Source organism: Simochromis diagramma, unplaced genomic scaffold, assembly GCF_900408965.1.
Source record: "Simochromis diagramma unplaced genomic scaffold, fSimDia1.1 OVJJ01000603.1, whole genome shotgun sequence".
NCBI classification, from domain to species: domain Eukaryota; kingdom Metazoa; phylum Chordata; class Actinopteri; order Cichliformes; family Cichlidae; genus Simochromis; species Simochromis diagramma.
In genome coordinates this window covers 11,921,515-11,940,146 of record NW_024387414.1, presented here as the reverse complement: position 1 = coordinate 11,940,146, position 18,632 = coordinate 11,921,515, and the positions used below count along the sequence as shown (strand labels likewise).

Sequence of the window (18,632 nt, the reverse complement as noted above, 5' to 3'; positions counted from 1 at the left end):
AAAAAGTTTGCTTGATGCCATCTCAACATGCAAAGACAAACACAAGATTAAACTTTTCTAGCTTGGGGGGAAAAAAGGCAACTGGACCTCCCTAACTTGTTGTTTCAGCTCTCATCCAAAGGCATATGGGTCTAGAGATGAAAATGCCCGAATTGTACCTTTAATAAAAATAAATTAAATCATCTTTATCATCCAATTATTTAAGGTTTGATTATATGTGTTGGATCAAAGTGAAAGATTTTCACATGCCTGTGGGGGTGCCTTAACTGCTATAGTTCCTCCTCGCCGCAGGGAGGCGCCAATAAACAGGCTATCCCTCTGCCTCGGTGGGAGTGCAGGGGTCGAAGTTCGTAGTTGGAGTCTGTGTTGTGAGTCTCACGACTACAGAGCGAAACATGAGCGAGAATTCAGATTTTGTTGATTTTTTTCCGGATTCTAAGGCTGAGTACGTACTCAGCAATGTTGCGGAAGTGGTTGAGAGGATTCTTACGTTCATACCAACCAAATCGCTTCTCCAGCTCGCGAGGTAGGTGGCTGATCTTTGTACGCATCACTGTGAGCTAACGCTAATGGCCGCCGATAGAAGTGAAACTCCGACGCAAAAACTTACGGAAGAGCTAAAGCAGCAGCAGCAGCTAGCCTAGCGGTTGTTATTGTCTGTTGGACTCTAATCAAGGGCTTGCTTTCAGCTACTCTGCCTGTATATAAAGACGAGCTGAGTCTTTCTTTTCTTTTAAACTAAGCGATTGTACCTGGTCAGCAAGTGAGACTGAGTTTATCTTTTACCCTTTCAGTGTGTGCAGACTCTGGAGAAACTGTGCCCGCAGAGTGCTTAGGACTCAGCAGCAGCTGACCTGGGTGTCGGCCTCTGGACATCCCAGCACGGAGTCCCATGCTCTCAATAGCATCTTGGCCGAAGAAGTGGAGGTAAACTTTAAAACTCATCGAATGGTATTTAAATAATTAGTGACACTAAATGAAAACGTTACAGATAAATGTGAGTAGACAGCTCTTGGTTAATAGTTTTAAAACAGCATACCAATACCCCCTGTGCTACCCACTCCTTCAGTAAGCTATCCATCGCGCAAAAAATTTGCCAGCTATCCACTGCAAAGCTGTTCAGCTTTATTTCAAACGCTTCATTGAGAGTTCACCATGGGCCTCACACTTGTATAAAGGCCGTACATTAACATATGTATCAAACTGACCCCACCCCCTCCTTTCTTGTCACATTGGTGCGAGCTAGATCTCCTGCTATAAGCAGGCACCAACCTGCTGTCCTCCCTGGAACACCCTGCTGTCTTCAAACAAAAAGGTGTTGCATCAAGCCAGGAACCTTCCTTATTATACATACCTCAGAGAATTTCTCTGTAACGTCCAGAGGTGTCTCAGGGAGAACATATACTCCAAACAATCTGAACTGTGGTCACCTTACCTGATAGGTTTGGCTACTTACAACTTCATCCTCAACCCCAGCATAGAATTTAAGTTATAGGGTTGCATTTTTGACACAATGGAGAAAATCCAAAGAACATCACAAATGTGCATGTGCAAGCAGTATTAAAGATTTCAAGTTGAAGTGGAGAATCTCAAAAGATATGTAGCCTTTATGCTACTAAGATTGCTATGATATGAACTTTGTGTTATACATATCCTCCTGAGACCCAGCCTATTCACTTATGTTCTCTGTAATGGAGGGTTGTTTTTGGTCTATATCTTTTGACTTATTTGAACTACCCCACTATGTCCTGATGTACTGAATAGAGGACATCGTGGCCTTTCCAATGATATCTCATGTGCTTGTGTAACCTCTTTTAGCTCCAAAGAGGCAGGATATCACAAAAAAAAAGTTAAGCTAAAAGAGACTTTATTGTTTGGTTCTCAGGAGGGTATGATCAGGAACTGTTTTTTTCTAAAAACTCTAATTCAAATAATTTTACAGAAAGTATACCTGCTGCCTAAAACAGTTCTGGTAATGGCAGACTCTGAGATCCTCAATGGAGGAGCCTTTTGCTACAAACAGAACAAAGGTTGGTATAAAATATATTTCTTTTGTAAACTGTATACTTCCCTTAAGGCACAACTCTCTCATACATTATTATTGACTTAACTGCAAGGTGCAAATGCATAATCCTCTAGGAAAGCAGAAGTGTCTTTACAACATATTCTATAAATAAGTACTTCTAATAAGAGCTTATTTTAGTGTCATTTTGTAACAGTAAGTCTGTTTGTATAAACATTTGCAGGCTAGTGTTTGTTTGGCATCTTTAATTACCTGCCATACTTCCTTGAAATGATATTTGCGGTGCACCTATTCTATCCATATAGACAACGTTGCACATGTTTTTTAGAAGCGTTTGTTTGAAGAGAGCATGAAGAGAACATTGTTATTTGAATTCTAGAAAACTTTAAAACTGTTGCACCCTGAACAGTTTTTGGAGGGTGAAAAACCTGCCCAGTTTCTCAAATGAAGCTGTTCAAAGCATCTTAGATAACTTAATTACAGTTCTTTTATGGATTTAGGTCCACTATCTTCTGTCTCCTCCCCCATTAGTCACACAGGCCTAGAGATCGCTTGATGCCAATGGCAACCTTTCCCGTCCATAAGGAAAAACTGTATTCCACAACAGGTTGGCGTGTGATTGCTTGCACTCACTGGGTGAAATTGCACCACAAACCTTGTTGTGATTGCCCTAGTTTGCATGGAAGTTGTGCATTACCCCTGAAACCAATGAAAATGGTGACTTTAACAGAGAAAAGCATTTCTTTTTATGGTTTGTGTTACAGTTTCACTACTGCCTGGTAAGTATTTTGGAAATTCTGACAGACAAGTCTTCATCTTCTATGCAAACTACTACTACTGCGACTACAGTAACCTGCTAGTCACCAGAACAATTACAACAAGGTTTTTGGAGCAGAGCTGTTAACTTCTTTGTGGCCAATTTTATGATAGCGAGTGTCAAGAACTTTCAGCAACCATTCACCAACTAGTTGTGGAATACATTATTTCACTGGTGACTGCTGGTTATCAGGAGGGGGTCACTGACTGACTGGTCTCTGGGCCGCCATGAACAAGGCTTTAAAGACTTGATTTGGGTTTTTTTTGTTGTTTTTTTAGCGACTGCTAGCAGTCTCCCACAACTACTTGCAACTGGTTGGGGAATACACATTTTTCATTAGCAGGTGGTGGTCACTAGGGAAAAAATGTGTGCTGTGTGAACTGGATCTTAGAAAAAACTATTTTGATGCTTACTTATCTTTGTTAACCAAGGCTTTTTTCCTCAGGCTCCGTGCACACTCCTGTAAATGATAGTATATGATGTGTCACTTATATGGCATCCGTAGTGTTTTCGTATTGTTTATTATTTAGTCAAATCAAAAATTCATTTTATGATGGGATATTCTAAATAATATTAATAGACTAGTCAGTTTATAATCTGTGTACTATTAAGGAGCAATTTCAGCGGTGTCAAACAAACTGGACACAAGTCAGGACTTGTTTACGATGAAGTACAAAAACTAAAAAGCCATATCAAAAACAATATAAAGCATAAAAGAATACAACATAAACCAGCGAGTCAATTAAAAGATGATCTGTATAAATAAAAAATGTCTTCAGTTGCTTTTAAAAGAATAAGTAAAGTCTGTACAGTGTAAATATAGTGAAAGAAAATTCCACAGACTTCCACTGCCTGAAAACCCAGATCCCCAAAAGTTTTGAACAACAAGGTGGGCAAAGAGCCCTGCAGCAGAGCAGTTGTGGACATGGAGACTCTTAGCCCACTTTGTTGCTATGGCTAATGCTTTGTCATTCAGACTGTATGTTTGGAATCGTCATGCTATAAAACAAAATGGACATATATCACATGCTGCCCTAATGGTATTGATCACAACGTAAAATGTTTCCACGGTAGTACACTTGTGTGGCCTTTCTTCTCATTAACATGTTTTTTTCCCCACTGAAGCAAAAAAGAGTCGCAACAGTCTAGACGCAGAACTGAACGAGCTCTTCCCCAGAGGCTGTGATGTCATGGGCGTTGCTACACCAGGAATAGTCTGTAAGTGTTCCTTATTTCTGTCTCTCATATTTCTTCATTTATGAGGAAGAAAATAAAATTTCCCCCTCAAACCAAAATAAATCATGTGATTTGATATAAAACACTATTATTTTTAATGAGTTTCAAAGCTATCATGATACAAATGTGGCTTTTGGTTAATATACTACCATGCTCTAAATATGAAAGCTAACCACTTTTCAAGTATATTCAAGGAGAATACTTCATATATCAGCAGGGAGGACTCGCATTAATCCCCACCACTGCTGCCTAGTTAGAAAGTACCACTGGTGGCTTGCATCTGTGTGCCTCTCTCTCTGATGGATTGCCTAGTCTGCCTGATGCTGTGCTCCCCATTTCTCTATATAATCACAACCCTCTGCAGAAGTGACACTCCATCAGCCATGTTCTCTTTCCTCAAGATGATGGCTTATCAGTCTCCCATCGTCTATCAGGTTTAATGGAAGCCTCGGCCGTTTGTGATAACACTCGCATTTTGTGATATAGTAGCCTAAGGTCACCACAGGGTCAACACGCCCAGCTAATTCAAGTAAATTAGATCTTTAATCAGATAAGGCTGAGAGTTTGTGTAGTAACACTGCCCAGATTACAGCTAGTTATTTATCCGTATTGATAAAGATGCTGATTGTTTGAATTACAGAGATGACACATGCAGTATTCTTTCATTCTTTATGAATACTGTTTGTAACGCAATAGAAGATCAGGGTAAAGTGCATGGTGAAGAAATTTGTTTGCTTTCTGTTCGAAATGCTGAAAGGGTTTCTGTGATGTACAACTGAGCTCATACACCGTTTGTTTTGCTCAGCAGCACTAAAATTTTTTTTTAGGATTGGTGAATGAGGATTCCTCTTTGTGTAGTGTTCCTGTGCATTTATGGCAGCACAGCGTCATGTATTTGCATGGAAACACATCCACATGTCCCTTTGATTCATGTTTTTAAAATTTTGTTGGTTTGGTTCTGTGTTTAAAACCGTTCTCACCCCTGTAGCACACACCCAGTTCAGTGCTGAATCCACTACCAGCTGCAGTTCCTCTCATAGCCACTAGATGGTGACTCTTTGAAACTTTAGATACATTTGGTGAACTTCTCACTTCAAATGAAAAATGAAAGAGAATTTCCTTGAGGTGGCTTTAGTTAATTTCTTCTTTGGTTCTATTGATGGTAATATCAATTGTCAAAAACTGTAAAGCTTTAAGGGTTGTTTCCTTCATTAGTAGGCCACCACTGGTTTCCTCTTGTGTCATACCTGTGCTCAGTATTTTTTTTATTTTTTTAAACATTTGAGTTTTCAGTACATCTATAACTAAGTATAAGGATAAACAATGCTGCTGATGCTGGTTAACAAATAATCCATTAAAACATGCATAAAAACGTATACTTTTATGGTGCTTCATGATTGGCTCTCTGTACAGTGACACCCAGCGGCTCTTGCGGCAACCCTCCCCAGGAGTACCAAGATGGGGGAGCTGGCTTTGCAATCATGCTTCCAGCTATTGAGGGTGTCCAGATCCAGCCTTTTCACTTTTGTAAGAGAACCATCTCCCCGACAGCCCTTAAAGAAGCAGGTAAGCATCGACTACCTAGTTATTCAATAATATAAACTTCAATAAAATCTTTAATTTTTTGTTTTGTTATTTCTTTCCAGGACTAGTTGACAACCCAGAGCTACGTGTGATACTGATTTTCTTCTATGAGGCATATAAACCAGGAGGCGCACGCTTCCTTAACCAGATACTAGAGCCGCTTTCGAAGACCAAAGCTCTGATTGCTGGAGGCCTGGTAGAGAATGCCTTCGCTCCTTCCAGATACTGGTGAGTTAATTTCCCGAGTGTAAACTAGATATTTTATGGGATAAATCTAGTAGTGGATTTCCTGCAAATATTTTTGGTCTGATCCTGTGGTAGTTTATCAAATGGTATTTCAGTCTGTATGTGGAAAAATACAAGGGTATAATTGACTGCCACCACCCAGAGACAACAATCACGATCTACTGCTTCAGAGTAAATATTAGCTGTTCAAAACAGAAGTTTGACATCTATATTTCTCTATTGGGTATCTCCTTTATCTCACTACCAATAGGATGTAATTGATTTTGATAATTAACTGGTAGTATCTGAGGTAAATTATGAATAGCCTTTTCAGTATGCACTCTACAATACTCACACTTTCCATGATCTCTCACTCTGTAGCTGTAGCCAGGGTTCATATGGTGTGATAGGCCTGGCCCTGAGTGGGCCTAAAGTTCAGGGGGCGTCTGTGCTGTTGGAGGAAGACGTCATCAGCGCAAAAGCGGCTGAAGCCACAATCCGACGACTAAAGGCAGCCAAAATTCCAGAGAAAAACACCCTGGGATTTATGTTTGCCTGCGTGGGGAGAGGCCAGAACTACTACAACAACCAGAGCAATGTCGAGGCAGATGCTTTCCGCAAGGTGTTCCCCAACACCCCGCTCTTTGGGCTGTTTGGAAACGGCGAGATTGGCTGCGACCGAATCATAAAAGATGACTACACACTGTGTGACACTGACACGGACAACCTGCAGCACGAGTACACTACTGTCATGACCCTGGTCCATCTAGGCTGAATGTCCCGCAGCAACGGTCAACACACAGGATGAAAGATGACACGTCATGCTTTTGTTTGTAACAGCAGTCGAGAGCAACAAACATTGTGTACAGAGTAACGGTACAGCATAGAAGAATATCGCTGTCACTATTTCTACTTATAAAGAAGAACAGTAATCTTTTTAACCCTCAGTGTAATGGCAGCATGTGGCATAGTATCCCTTGGAGACTGTGTGGAAACCCAGGCTTTATATTAAAACCAGTGCATTCATACAGTTCAGACATAACAATACAAACTCGGAAGAATGTGATATAGCACATATAATAAAATGCAAGAAAAAGGGCCCCTATTAGGCTCACTTAGGAACTGGAATGTTTACTTTGTATCTGAAGGAATTGGCTCACATGTACTATGAAGTGCTGCAGAACTGTTTCTTACCTCATATCTTTAATAGTTTGTTAGGAGAAGCCCAGATGGCCCTGATTGGTCAGATGGCACTATGAACGTGAGGGCGTGCTTAGTACACACAGAGCAACATAAAGTATTAGCCACATTATGAAGAGGTTCTGACATTCTTTGTGAATGATCATTTTATATGTAAATAACTGAAATCACAACACATCTGTTTTCTGTAACTTGCGTATGTAAATGCTTTTTTTTTTTTTTTTTTTTTTTTTTTAAATTGCTGCTATAGCATCAGTATTTTAGCAGTGCAGTACGACTAGCTGAAAATTACTTTGAGAATTCCTACTTTACTTAATGGGCTCTGTTTGCATCACACTTTCATTTTCACTTTTGTTATATGGCAGCACAACGAGAAAAAATATGGAAAGGATTTAATCTTATTGGGATTTGTAGCCATCATTGGATCATTTGGTGCACTTTGCTCATGGTTAGCTTAGCTGGGTCAGACAGCCAGGCTGGTACTGTGTCACTGTGCTCCATAGTGATAGATAAGTCACTGGAGAAAGCCTGGCCTGCAAAGGAGAAGTTTCAGGAAGTTCAGTAGGAGTGTTTTCTATGGGAACGTGTAACTCCCGGTAACTTTGAAAACCATTATATACATAAAAAGACAAACAAACAAAAAAACTTGGGGTATAATTGGGGCACTTTAATATTCATGATTCTGCAAATGCACTTTTAATTCATGTGATGACTCTGGGCCTTCCTCAAAACATCCAGCCAAGGTTTTACACATCTGTCTTACCAATGGATAATGTACACGCCACTGTAGCCTACAAGTTCATACTGATAGGATTCACAATTATTGAATTGGGTCCAGAAAATACAGTTTGTCTCTTCCCCCCCCCACGCTAAGTTACATCTGCTACTACCTGCTCCCAACTGTTGGGCTTAAAGTCACATCAGCTAACTAAGCTCCTAGAGAATGGGACCAAATAGCTGCCCTGTTGGGTGTGTAAGTGACACCTACTTACTTTTAGTATGGGCTCTCCTGCACTTTCTGACTTTATAAAGCAGGTGTTGATGGTTGGAAATAATTGAAGAAATGTGAAAAGCTGTCAGAATTGTACAATACTTTAGGACGCTGTAATGTTATGCACATCTTGGCTTTTTCCTCAGATGGCCCTGTCTTTTAATACATTCTCTGGTTGCTTTGAAAAAAAAAAAAAACTGAGATAAAGGTGCAATTTCCAAGTTATAATGTGTTTGTCAGGTAGTTGTATGTTGAAAAATGGCTTACGTTTTCTGTAAAAACTGCAATGATTGTAGCAAAAAGTGGATGTTTTCAAGAAATGTACATTATTTTTTACTTTTTGAAAGACTTTATTTGCAGCTTAGTTGATGTGTTTCTCTTTTTGTTCATTTTCCCCCATCTTTAATCGTTTTTGGAGAAGAAATTAAACTGAATCTAAATGGCTTAATGAACAAACTTGTTTTGGTGTTGAAGAACTTTTCTAAATGTGCCAAATCATATCTCTTTTGCTCATCTCAATAAATTACACCCAAAAACAATATAAATAGATATCTGTTATCTTGTTTTCTTAAACCCACTATTTTTGAACGCACTGTGAATCTTTGAAAGACAGCCTTTGAGCCCACTGGGTGCTAAGCATCCGTCTTCGGTTGTAACTACAGGCTAACTACAGTTAATTTAGATCACCGGTTTTCGTTTTTTGCGCACACCCTGAAATTGCGCCTCAGCCTATAACATCTCCAGCAGCCCACGTCCAGGCGTGTTTAAATAAAGGAAGAGACGCTTCAGTCTGATTGATGTGCGCTTTAACCATCGACTGGCTAATCCCGATGAATGACAAACGGTTAAGCCAATTGCTGTAAAGGCAATTTATATTCCCATAGTATCTTTATTTTGGGAAACCATAAAAAACGCTCATGACACGGAGAGGGACGACCAACCAGGCGTAAAGCTAATAAAATCATCTGTGGCGATAATCCGCTCTCAAATTGGCCTCATTCGGGAATTGAGAAAAATTACTCTCAGGCTTTCTTTTTCTCTCACACATACATACATACACACGCGCGCGCGCGCACACACACATCCACCCCACGGCCAACATTTTTAGACTGCTATGTCGTGACCGGAGCGATGCAAATGTCACACGATTCGCTGGCTACTGTCAGTCTACGGAACAAAAACGTCAATGTTTTGGTGGCCTTTGGATGAAATTCGCTTCGCGTTGCCCGGCTGCAGCTGTGGAAGGGGGTCGTTAGAGACCCGAGGCTTCATCGGGGCTCGCTTCAGCACCTGGACAGCTCCCCTCGCAGGGTTCCCCGCTGCGCTCGCCGGGGAAACCCTCGGCTGGGGAGCGGAACCTGGATCTGGATCTGGATCAAGCCTCATCAATCTCAGCGAGGAGGAGGCTGCACTTAAAGGGCCGTTATTTCACCGCTCTGATAACAATTACAGCTAATATGATCTTGCCGAGTGACGATGCTTCTTGCATTTGAGCTTCAGCCCCTCTTTGGTTTTGCACTGAAATCCGAGCAGCGGAAGCAGCAGCAGCAGCAACGGCGGCGGTGGTGGTGCTCGTCCAATGCAAAAGTGCTAAGGATAGCTGCAGCCTACACACCGTGCGAGCCTGCTGCTGCTTCACTTACATTGATCACCGCCGAGAGAGACATTTCTATCAGCAAGGGGGCAGCGGGAGGCACAATTACCCGTCAACAATGTAAATCTCACACAGGTAGGTCCTTCGTGCCACATAATTCATGTAAGTGCAGAGTGGATCTGTTAGTACTTGCACACACAACTGTCATTTAGTTTCTCTCATGACAGCAAGTGAATCAGTGCAGGTTTATATCAGGTGCTATTATTACTCTGATGGAGCGTGGGAAGTCTGACATGCTTCCAACTCTGTTGGAGTGCTAAATATTTGAGAGAGAAGAGAAGATAAAAGCTTTATGACTGAGCAAAAGTTTACTTTTACACAAGTTGTACTGTGTATTCTTTTGAGATTCTGCTAGTCTTTTTTTTTAAATAACCGCACAAAATGTAGACTTCAGATTATTAATATTTGTAAATATTATAATCTGATTGCCACTTTTGAAAACTTGCAGGGCTTGCACAACAGATATTTATCACTATGTTGTGAAGAAGCTTAATTTGGAAAGCCAGTTTGATACACTATCAAATCACTATAATAAAATGTGTTGGCCACGAGTTATGTGTTGGAAGCAAGCTGCCAAATTTCAAATTTTTCCAAGGCATTAAAGAAAGACGACAATTTAGAGTAAGTAAACTGTAAATAAATTAGTGCACTAAAATTGTGACAGTGTTAAAACTGGCATTATTAGAGTGTTTAACAGTGTGCGCGCACAATTTCGAAATTTGAGGTGTGGCTGATTTTACCTACATTTACACTTATATCCATAAGTTGTTAAAAAGGATACTTGTATACTTTATGTACTGTACTGCAATGAATGTATTCTTCTCAGGGTTCAGCATGAAAGCAGCATCTCTCAGGTGGGAAGTTGACCTGCAGCACTAAAACAGACAGAAGTGAGTGGAAACCTTTTGACAACCTCCACCACATCTCTATCTCCTCCATCACCCAGGATCATGGCTAATTCTGAGTAAGTACAGCGTACACACAATTTTGACCACTGATTGATTTTTTATTTTTTCCTCATTATCTGTTAAATTTGCAGACTGGTATACCGAAAAACCGAACTCCTACACATTTCCTGTCTTAGAAAACCCCCCAATCAAAGTGTCATTAAATGACAGAAAAATAATCACATAAACGCTACACTGTGTCAGCTGGACATAAGACTTTTTTTTATCACTCTTCCTTTTTCTTCTTATTTTCCCAGTGTGCCCATTTTTTTTATTTTTTTATTTTTTTAGATTTCCTCTTTTGCCATTTCCCAGTTTTCCATCTCCATTTCTACAATAATGATCTTTATTCACTCAGACACTGCACCCGTTGAGGTATCTCTGACCCTCCTCACTCTGAATGCACAGGCACATGCTGAAATGCAGATTCATGCAAACACACCTGCACAATGCTGACTGTAGAGCGTCTGTTCTACAACCCTAAACGCAGGTCACTATGTTAATATCTTCTGTGGAGCAACATCCGCTATATTCTTTATTGTGGCCCGTGACCATTACAAATGACCACAATTCTTTCAGCATACGTCTCCACCCCCAATTTTCTCCAAGCTTTCCCTTTTTAATCTTCCCTCTCCAACCTGTGTACTAAGAACAGCTGATGCATTACTGAGGGAACATGCTGTAGCCTGTGTGTATGTTTTGAATGTGTGAAGGCAAAGTAAGAGATATGGGAGAATGCTGAAAATTATTATTCTGTGTCACTTCATGATTCTGCTGGTAGTATGACTCTGTAATTTGTTTCATTGTAACCAACTGCATTTATTCTCTTGACCTAGATGAATAGCTCTAAAGCTTTGCTACATTTGCGCTTTTTTGAGAGAACCGGTTCTGCTGATGGTCCCATATGAAGCACAGCTCAGCAGCTCTCAGTAGCAGTGCTGTCTCATGTTGTGTTTAAGGTGAAACGCATCCTAAAACAGATGACTGTGGCCCACATTTGCACTCGAAACTAATGATTACGCAGTATGTTATAGGCAGAACGAAAAAAATTGTAATATTTTTATTGCTCTTAACATCCAGCCACTTGTGCACTATTCACCACCTCATCTTGGTTTTTAAGGATGAGATGTCACCGGATTTATTTACATTTATGTTTCAGGCAAATTTGCAAGGCTGATTCTACATTAGCACATCTTTTCAGCTTCATAACAATTTGGTTTAAGTTAAAGCGAAATTTAAAGCAAGTCATAATAATTATAAAATACACAAATTCATATATAAAAAAGTAAACCCGATAAAAACCAAAAACATACACCGAGAAAAGCACGGAGAAGGAGAGAGACAGCTCATGATCCAGAGCATACCACATCATCTGTCACATATGGTGGAGGCAATGTTATAGCATAGGCTTGTATGGCTGCCAGTGGATCAGGGTCACTATTGTTTACTGATGTTATGACTTAGGATAGAAGGAACAGGATGAATTCTGAAGTGTATAGGCTATACTCTCTGCTCAGATTCAGCCAAATTAGGCTTGATTGGACTGATGGGATGCCACTTTGCAGTGCAGCTATATAATGACCCAAAGGATACTGCAAAAGCAACTCAAGGGTTTCTTAAGGCAAAGAAATGGGCTATTCTTTAATGGCAAAGTCAGTCACCTGATCTCAACCCAAGAAAGTAGCTTTTTCGTTATTAAATACAAAGCAGAGAGCAGAAAGACCCACAAACAAGCAGCAACTGAAGGTGGCTGCGTCATCCTAATGGAGGAGATCTGGTGGTGTCCATGTGTTCTTTCCTCAGGCAGTCATTAACTCTCTCTTAATCCGAGTGTAGAAACAATCCTAAATATTAAAATTATGTTAGTTTGTCTAAAAAATATGTACATAAATGTACTAAAAGTTCCATAATTTCTAAAGACTTGCTGTATTTCGTTCTTACGCCCCCTGAATTAAAGCTAAAAGTGTAATCTAGTACTTACTTTCCACCACAGCTTTATTTTTGCTGCAGTTCCATATTTTCTCACCTAACAATGCTCGAGGTTTGTAGCTTGACTGAAGCTTTAGAGAAAGATGTGCTCATGTTCACAGAGTCTCACTTTGTGGAAATAATTTATACAGTAAACTACATTTTAGTTTAGATTTTCCCTTTTGGAACTTTGAGGGTTCCTTGAAGCTCGACGGGACCATTCATCTTTCTCACCTCATTGCTGTTTACACTGATGTTAATGCAGTGCTAGTGGGAGGTTGGAGAGGCTGTACAGTTTTTCTTTTTTAGTTTGGAGGGTGGGAGTTTATATGCTCATCATATCTTTCTGGGCTATTGGAAGAAACGCTGTCTTTGACCTTATAATCCCTTCATTCTACTATACTGATGTTATATGCACCTATGCACAATAACAAATCTGGGTCATGGAATCTCCATTCACATGGCGCATTAATTGTTCCTATAAATATGGTTCACCCCTTGCAATTTAAATACAACACAATAAAAAGACACAAGTGTTTCTTCTGTTTTAGCTATACTTCATGTACAGGCGACATGTCAAATGCACTCCTATGATTTCTCTTACGTTTGGCAGTGCAGAAGAAACCACTGTTAAAATCAGCTTTACGAGTCTACAGAACTCTGTGTTTCCAGCCTTTAAAGCTTTCAAGACCAATTTTCCTTCAAGTGTCTGTAGAAATTAAAATAATCTATTATTGGATACTGACACAGTGTAAAAAGGTCCATGGACCTCTCCATTATGAGGGAGACATCTGCTGTCTTAGTCCTGCCCCACAAGGGTCTCTGTGTCTCCCGTGTCTTCTGCTGCTTGTATCTGTAAAGGTCAGATAAGAGACTGGTCACAGCAGGGCCAGAACAGTCCATTGTGCAGTCTTCCAATTCATCATAGGTTAATCTGCAATATTATTAATGAGCTAATGTGCCTGGCAGACTTCATTAATATCCACTGGCATGAAATTATGCAAGTTTTTCTGGAAGTTGAATTGGGTTTTCTAGGAAATTACCCAAGGCAGTTTGTAAATTCTGCAGAAGTGACAGGTACTACAAGCTCGACGTTTTGTTAAACACCAAGATTTGTTAGCAAAGTTGCTGCTTTGAAAAGACTGGTGGCTGTTGGCATTGTTGTTTTGGTAAGGCTTGATGGATGCCAGAATCATAAATTCTGTCTTTCTTTTTCCTTATGTGTATTACTTTGTCTGTGAGTCAACATTAAAAATCATCATTAGACTTTTGCTGTCTTGGAAGCAAAAGCCTATATTGTGTTGTATTTAGTATGGAATATATTTTATGTAGACATATATATGGTTCAAGTATTGTGTCTTACTACAGGACATAACTTGTGAAATACTCTACAGCTGGCTGTTCCAGACTCATGTGAGATGATGAGTCTGTAACACTAATACACAATGATGCCCAGCTTCTCCAAAGTTCTCCACAGCAGCTGGTGAGAGCAGTGAACATCTGCTTTTTCTTCAGTGTTCTGGCCAAGTTTGGGAGTATTTTAGATCCTCAGGCGTTGGCCTCAAACAACCCAGTCTAACATGTGTGTGTTGATCTTGTAGTCCACCGAGGCCATAAACTGAGTGGAGTGTGGTTCTGTATAAAATGCGCCTGGATGTTTATATATTTTCTCTACACCCCCAGACTGTGTATTTGCAAAGCTGCCACTGGGCCTTTGGAGGGGAGGTGATAGGCAGCGTAGCACCTGTGCTTGATGTAATGTTTGCGCTGAAATGATGGCTTACAGTTTTTATGTTTCATTTTACTGATAGATGCGTATGTTTACACTGTATATCAACACAGTAAAGCACAGCAATGTTGGACATAGATTTCACAAATTCCCATTTTTATGGCAACATTTTTCTCCGTACTACATACTACCTGTGCACATGTCGAATCCAATAACACCACAACACTTTATCACTGCTAATGTAGCGGTGGTTTTTCAGAACAGAGTAGATTGTATTTCTTATAATTCAGAGTTTGTAGTTGGGCTTTATGATTTATTGAAGTTGCAAAAAAGTAAATGCAATTATGAAGCGAGTTTAAAGTCAAATTGATTCTAAGTGTAGGCTTCCATACATTTTAAAGCTTTTTTTTTTTTTGCAGAGAAACCCCAAAGTCCCTCAAGCCCAGAGGTGTCCCATCTTCTATAAATCGAATTGAGTCTATTTATCTGTTTATTTTTCAAAACTTTTATGGAAGGGAAGCTCTTGAGGAACGGGACAAAGATATTTCAACAAGAGCAATTTATCTACAGCTGCATTAGCGCTTCAGTTTATGCTTTGAGCTAAATGCTGACTTCTGTATGTTATTATATGCTCACAATGCTAACATGGCATCTTAGTTTGGTGTAATAAAATGCTAACATTTGCTAATGAGCAAACTGAGGCTCATGAGTGAGACGCTTTCACATGTTTGAGGAACAACACTCTTCGGTGCCGCCGGCCCACAGTTACTTAACATGACCTTATGTTTTGCTCAGTGAAATCCCTTGAGCAGCTTTTGTCACACAACGACCTTTCATACCTGGCCCACAACACCACAATCCACTATTTAATTTTATCTGCCACCCTCAGGGAGACCTGCTCCCCTGAATATCACTCCTTTCCTGTGGGTACTCTTCTGCAGTTTGCAGTCTTGTTAGTCTTTCCATGAAATAATTTCAGAATTTTGCAATTGCCCCTTTCTGTTAGATAAGAGCGTCATGGTTATCTGGAAAGGTCAGTATTTGTATTAAAGACAGCAGAATTTTTTTTATTTTTTGCACTTGGATAGAAACAGAGGTATATTTGCCTTTTAGGTTTTCGGGTTCATTGGATTTCATGTTAATACACTGAAGACATTACCATCTTTAATATTAAACAATTATAATAAAGCTGCAGCAAAGCGACATTTTACGCAAGGAGATAAATAAATTCTTTATGTAATATGTGTAATTATTAAAGCTGTTAAAGTCTATGATGTAAACTTAATTGGTCCACTTTTTCACTCTTCCAGTCCAGATAAATATAATAAAATGGGCATACACTATAATAGATGACATGCACAGGAAGGTTTTAAGTTTCACAGAGTGAAGCAGGAAAAACTAAGATGAAAAGATTTCTCAAAAAAAATCTTAAAATTCACGATAAAGCCCTTTCCCTTAGATATGAAAATTGCTGAACATTGTGGAAATCCATAGCCTGGGTCAGCACCTTTTCCTGATATTTTGACTGCCAGCCAGGCAGAGAACCAGACACATGGGCCGCTAGGCTCTGGACAGCTTGTGTCTGTCATGAGTAGTTATGTGTATGGTCCTGATTGTTTGGGAAAACAGCCAAACCTGCTGCTGTACTGTGGATGAGAGGTGGTATGGATGAGATGTTGTTTGCAGGAAAAGAGTGGAGAAAACAACTATCAGACCTACACACTACGGTATCATATTGAACATATCCAGCCTCAAAGTAAAATATGCCTGCAGGATTTTGTCACTGAGGCATATAGATACATACTCCATCTCATGTGCTATAATGGAAGATAACCCCCCCCACAATGCATCTCATTGGGGTTTAGTGCAACACTGGTCACAGAGCAGTAACGATGATGTTGCATTACAAATGTTCTCCTTTAAAAAAAAGAAAACACCCAAAACCCAACGTGTAATCTCTGGTCTTCAGGCAAACATCTGCTAACTTCTCCCAGGTTTACAATTATGGATATGGATTATGGATGATTATAGATATTTGTGCTTTTGTTCCAACTTTTGGAAAACTTTGTTTACATAAAAAACTACTCTCCATTTTTGAAACTTAATGAATGTTCAGATTTTAACGCATCTGCTGCTTCACAGTTATTCCTTTAAGTTGTTCATTATTTTATGTCCCTACACGTATGTACTGTACCTTGTCTTTAGCAAAGTCATGCCATGTTATGAACAGGGCAGAAAGAGCTGTTGTCTGTTATTCATTTTTAATGATGTAATATCCATATATTTCACTCATATAAAACATATTGCATTATTGAACACGAGTCAACAAAATAACAGAATAACCTCTAGTCCATATATTCATAACTATAAAGAATAAATATCGTCAAAGTAATGCAAGGCCCTCTTGCCAAGGGAAATCATCCCTTCAAATTGGGATGAGGACAGCTGCTTTGAGACTAGACGGCAATAACACTTCTAGAAAGTGAAGCCTTTTAATAATGAAAAACCAAAGACACTGTTCTCAGAAACTCCCAGAAACTCTGGTCTTTATTTATTTATTTATTTATTTCTTATTAAAGAAGGCTTCACCATTATTTATATCAGTATCAACATAAAAACTTGTCTGTGCATTATTCTGGTATCTATTAGCTCCTGGTTGTAACTTCTCATCAGTCAAACAAACTACTTCTGCTTGAACAGCTGCTTGGAAAATTCATCTGGTTGTGGTTTACTGACTTCCTGCCTACATCAAAAGAATTTGGCAAAAGTTTTTGTTCTTTGTTCTCTCCTCTAATTTGGTTTGATTAAATGAAAAAAAAAGGAGATTCAAAGATTCACTTATTCCTTAAGTAATTTATATTCAGGCCTTGTGGAAAAAACACATCATGATCTATTCCGAGTGACTGGTGTCTATTTCTGTCTTTCCCAGAACCTCAGTTTACACAGACAAAGCGTTTTGGGGTCACTGATCACATCCCCCATAAATAATCCTTGTAGAATACACCTCCTGACGAGAAATGTAACTCATTCAACTTCTGTGTGAGTGGTTGAGTTTCCAAACGTTCTCGTTACTCTCTTGTTACGTTTATGTGTCAAAAAACACTCCAGTTTGGTGCTTTTTTAATGTTACAGTTACATAATTTAAGAAGCAACAAACTGATAACAGCTTGGTGTAGCACTGTAATCCAGTTGGATTTATACTGGTGATACAAATATAACCCTATTTAATATTATTTTTTATAAATCAGAAAGTGGGTTTGGGCATTACATCTGCATACCTTTCAGTGTGTAGGAAATGTATATGTCTTCACCAAACCTTATAGCAAAGAGCTATTGTTTAAAACTACATTAAAGTAGTTCTCTAATAATTAGCTTTGGTGTATTATGCTAGCATTGATTAATGATGGTGTTGGTCTTATGCAGATATGCGGAAGGCCCTAAAGAATGCTGATAAGCTACTAACTCGACAGCCAGAGATTTATTACCAACTACCCATGTATGCTTATCCACAGGGGAAACAAGTGGACAGATTTGTTCTTTTGCAGACTTATCAAGTTCATTTCTTGCAGTTCCTTCTTTCCCCCCTACACATGAAGTAGAACTTCAAATACAGGAAACTGATTGAAAAGTTGATTTAGAGCGTGGTTTTCTAAGTTCTGGGTGCTGAATGGCAGTTTAGAGAGAGCTATTTTGGCCTGCTGCCCTCTCACAAGGGTTCGCCACAGCAGCCACAGCCTCATGTTAGATTTGGCAAATGTTTTATGCCAGATTTCTTTCTCTGATCGAACCCTAAAGTGATTTGTGGATCCTCCTGGAATCAAACCAAAGACCTTTCACTTGTTTGTCAAATATGTAAACCACTACACTACGGAGCCACTGAGTCACATAACACAGAGAGGCAGAAAAAAAAAATGCATCAGTCACTTTTAGTTAGTGTTTGTAATGTTCCTGTTTATACAATGGTGGTTTATGTTGGCAGGTGTAATTGTTGTGCTACATTGTGGTTTTTCAGCCTTTAGTTGGGTGGCTGTTTTTTTTCTGACTCCAGCTGTATTTGTGTATGTTGGCACTGTTGAGTCTGCAATGATGGCGTGAACAGAAGTGTTAATACTGAAGAGACCTGATCCGTTGGCTTCATTCTGTGCTGTTATAATATGACATGACTGTTGAATGAATTAAATACACAGTGGTGGAGTCTTTCCTTGTCGTGCTTGCAGGCCACACAACATGTTACCAGAGACTGCCACTGAGAACCCAG

At 39.5% G+C, this 18,632-nt stretch overlaps 2 protein-coding genes across 2 annotated transcripts in view; both read left to right on the top strand.

Moving 5' to 3' along the window:
- The first annotated feature begins 329 nt into the window (after positions 1-329).
- fbxo22 (F-box protein 22) lies at positions 330-8,372 on the top strand. Its single transcript, XM_040010926.1, has 7 exons — positions 330-526; positions 795-927; positions 1,943-2,030; positions 3,966-4,058; positions 5,490-5,642; positions 5,723-5,888; positions 6,267-8,372. The coding sequence occupies exons 1-7, from the start codon at positions 396-398 to the stop codon at positions 6,658-6,660; spliced, it is 1,158 nt and encodes a 385-aa protein (XP_039866860.1). The 5' UTR covers positions 330-395; the 3' UTR covers positions 6,661-8,372.
- Positions 8,373-8,738: 366 nt separating this feature from the next.
- Positions 8,739-18,632, top strand: part of LOC120720983 (transmembrane protein 266-like) — a 50,768-nt gene continuing 40,874 nt past the window's right edge. The window contains exons 1-2 of the mRNA XM_040010924.1: positions 8,739-9,805; positions 10,557-10,694. Coding sequence (XP_039866858.1) covers positions 10,681-10,694 — 14 coding nt within the window. The 5' untranslated portion in view covers positions 8,739-9,805; positions 10,557-10,680. The remainder of the gene's footprint in view (positions 9,806-10,556; positions 10,695-18,632) is intronic.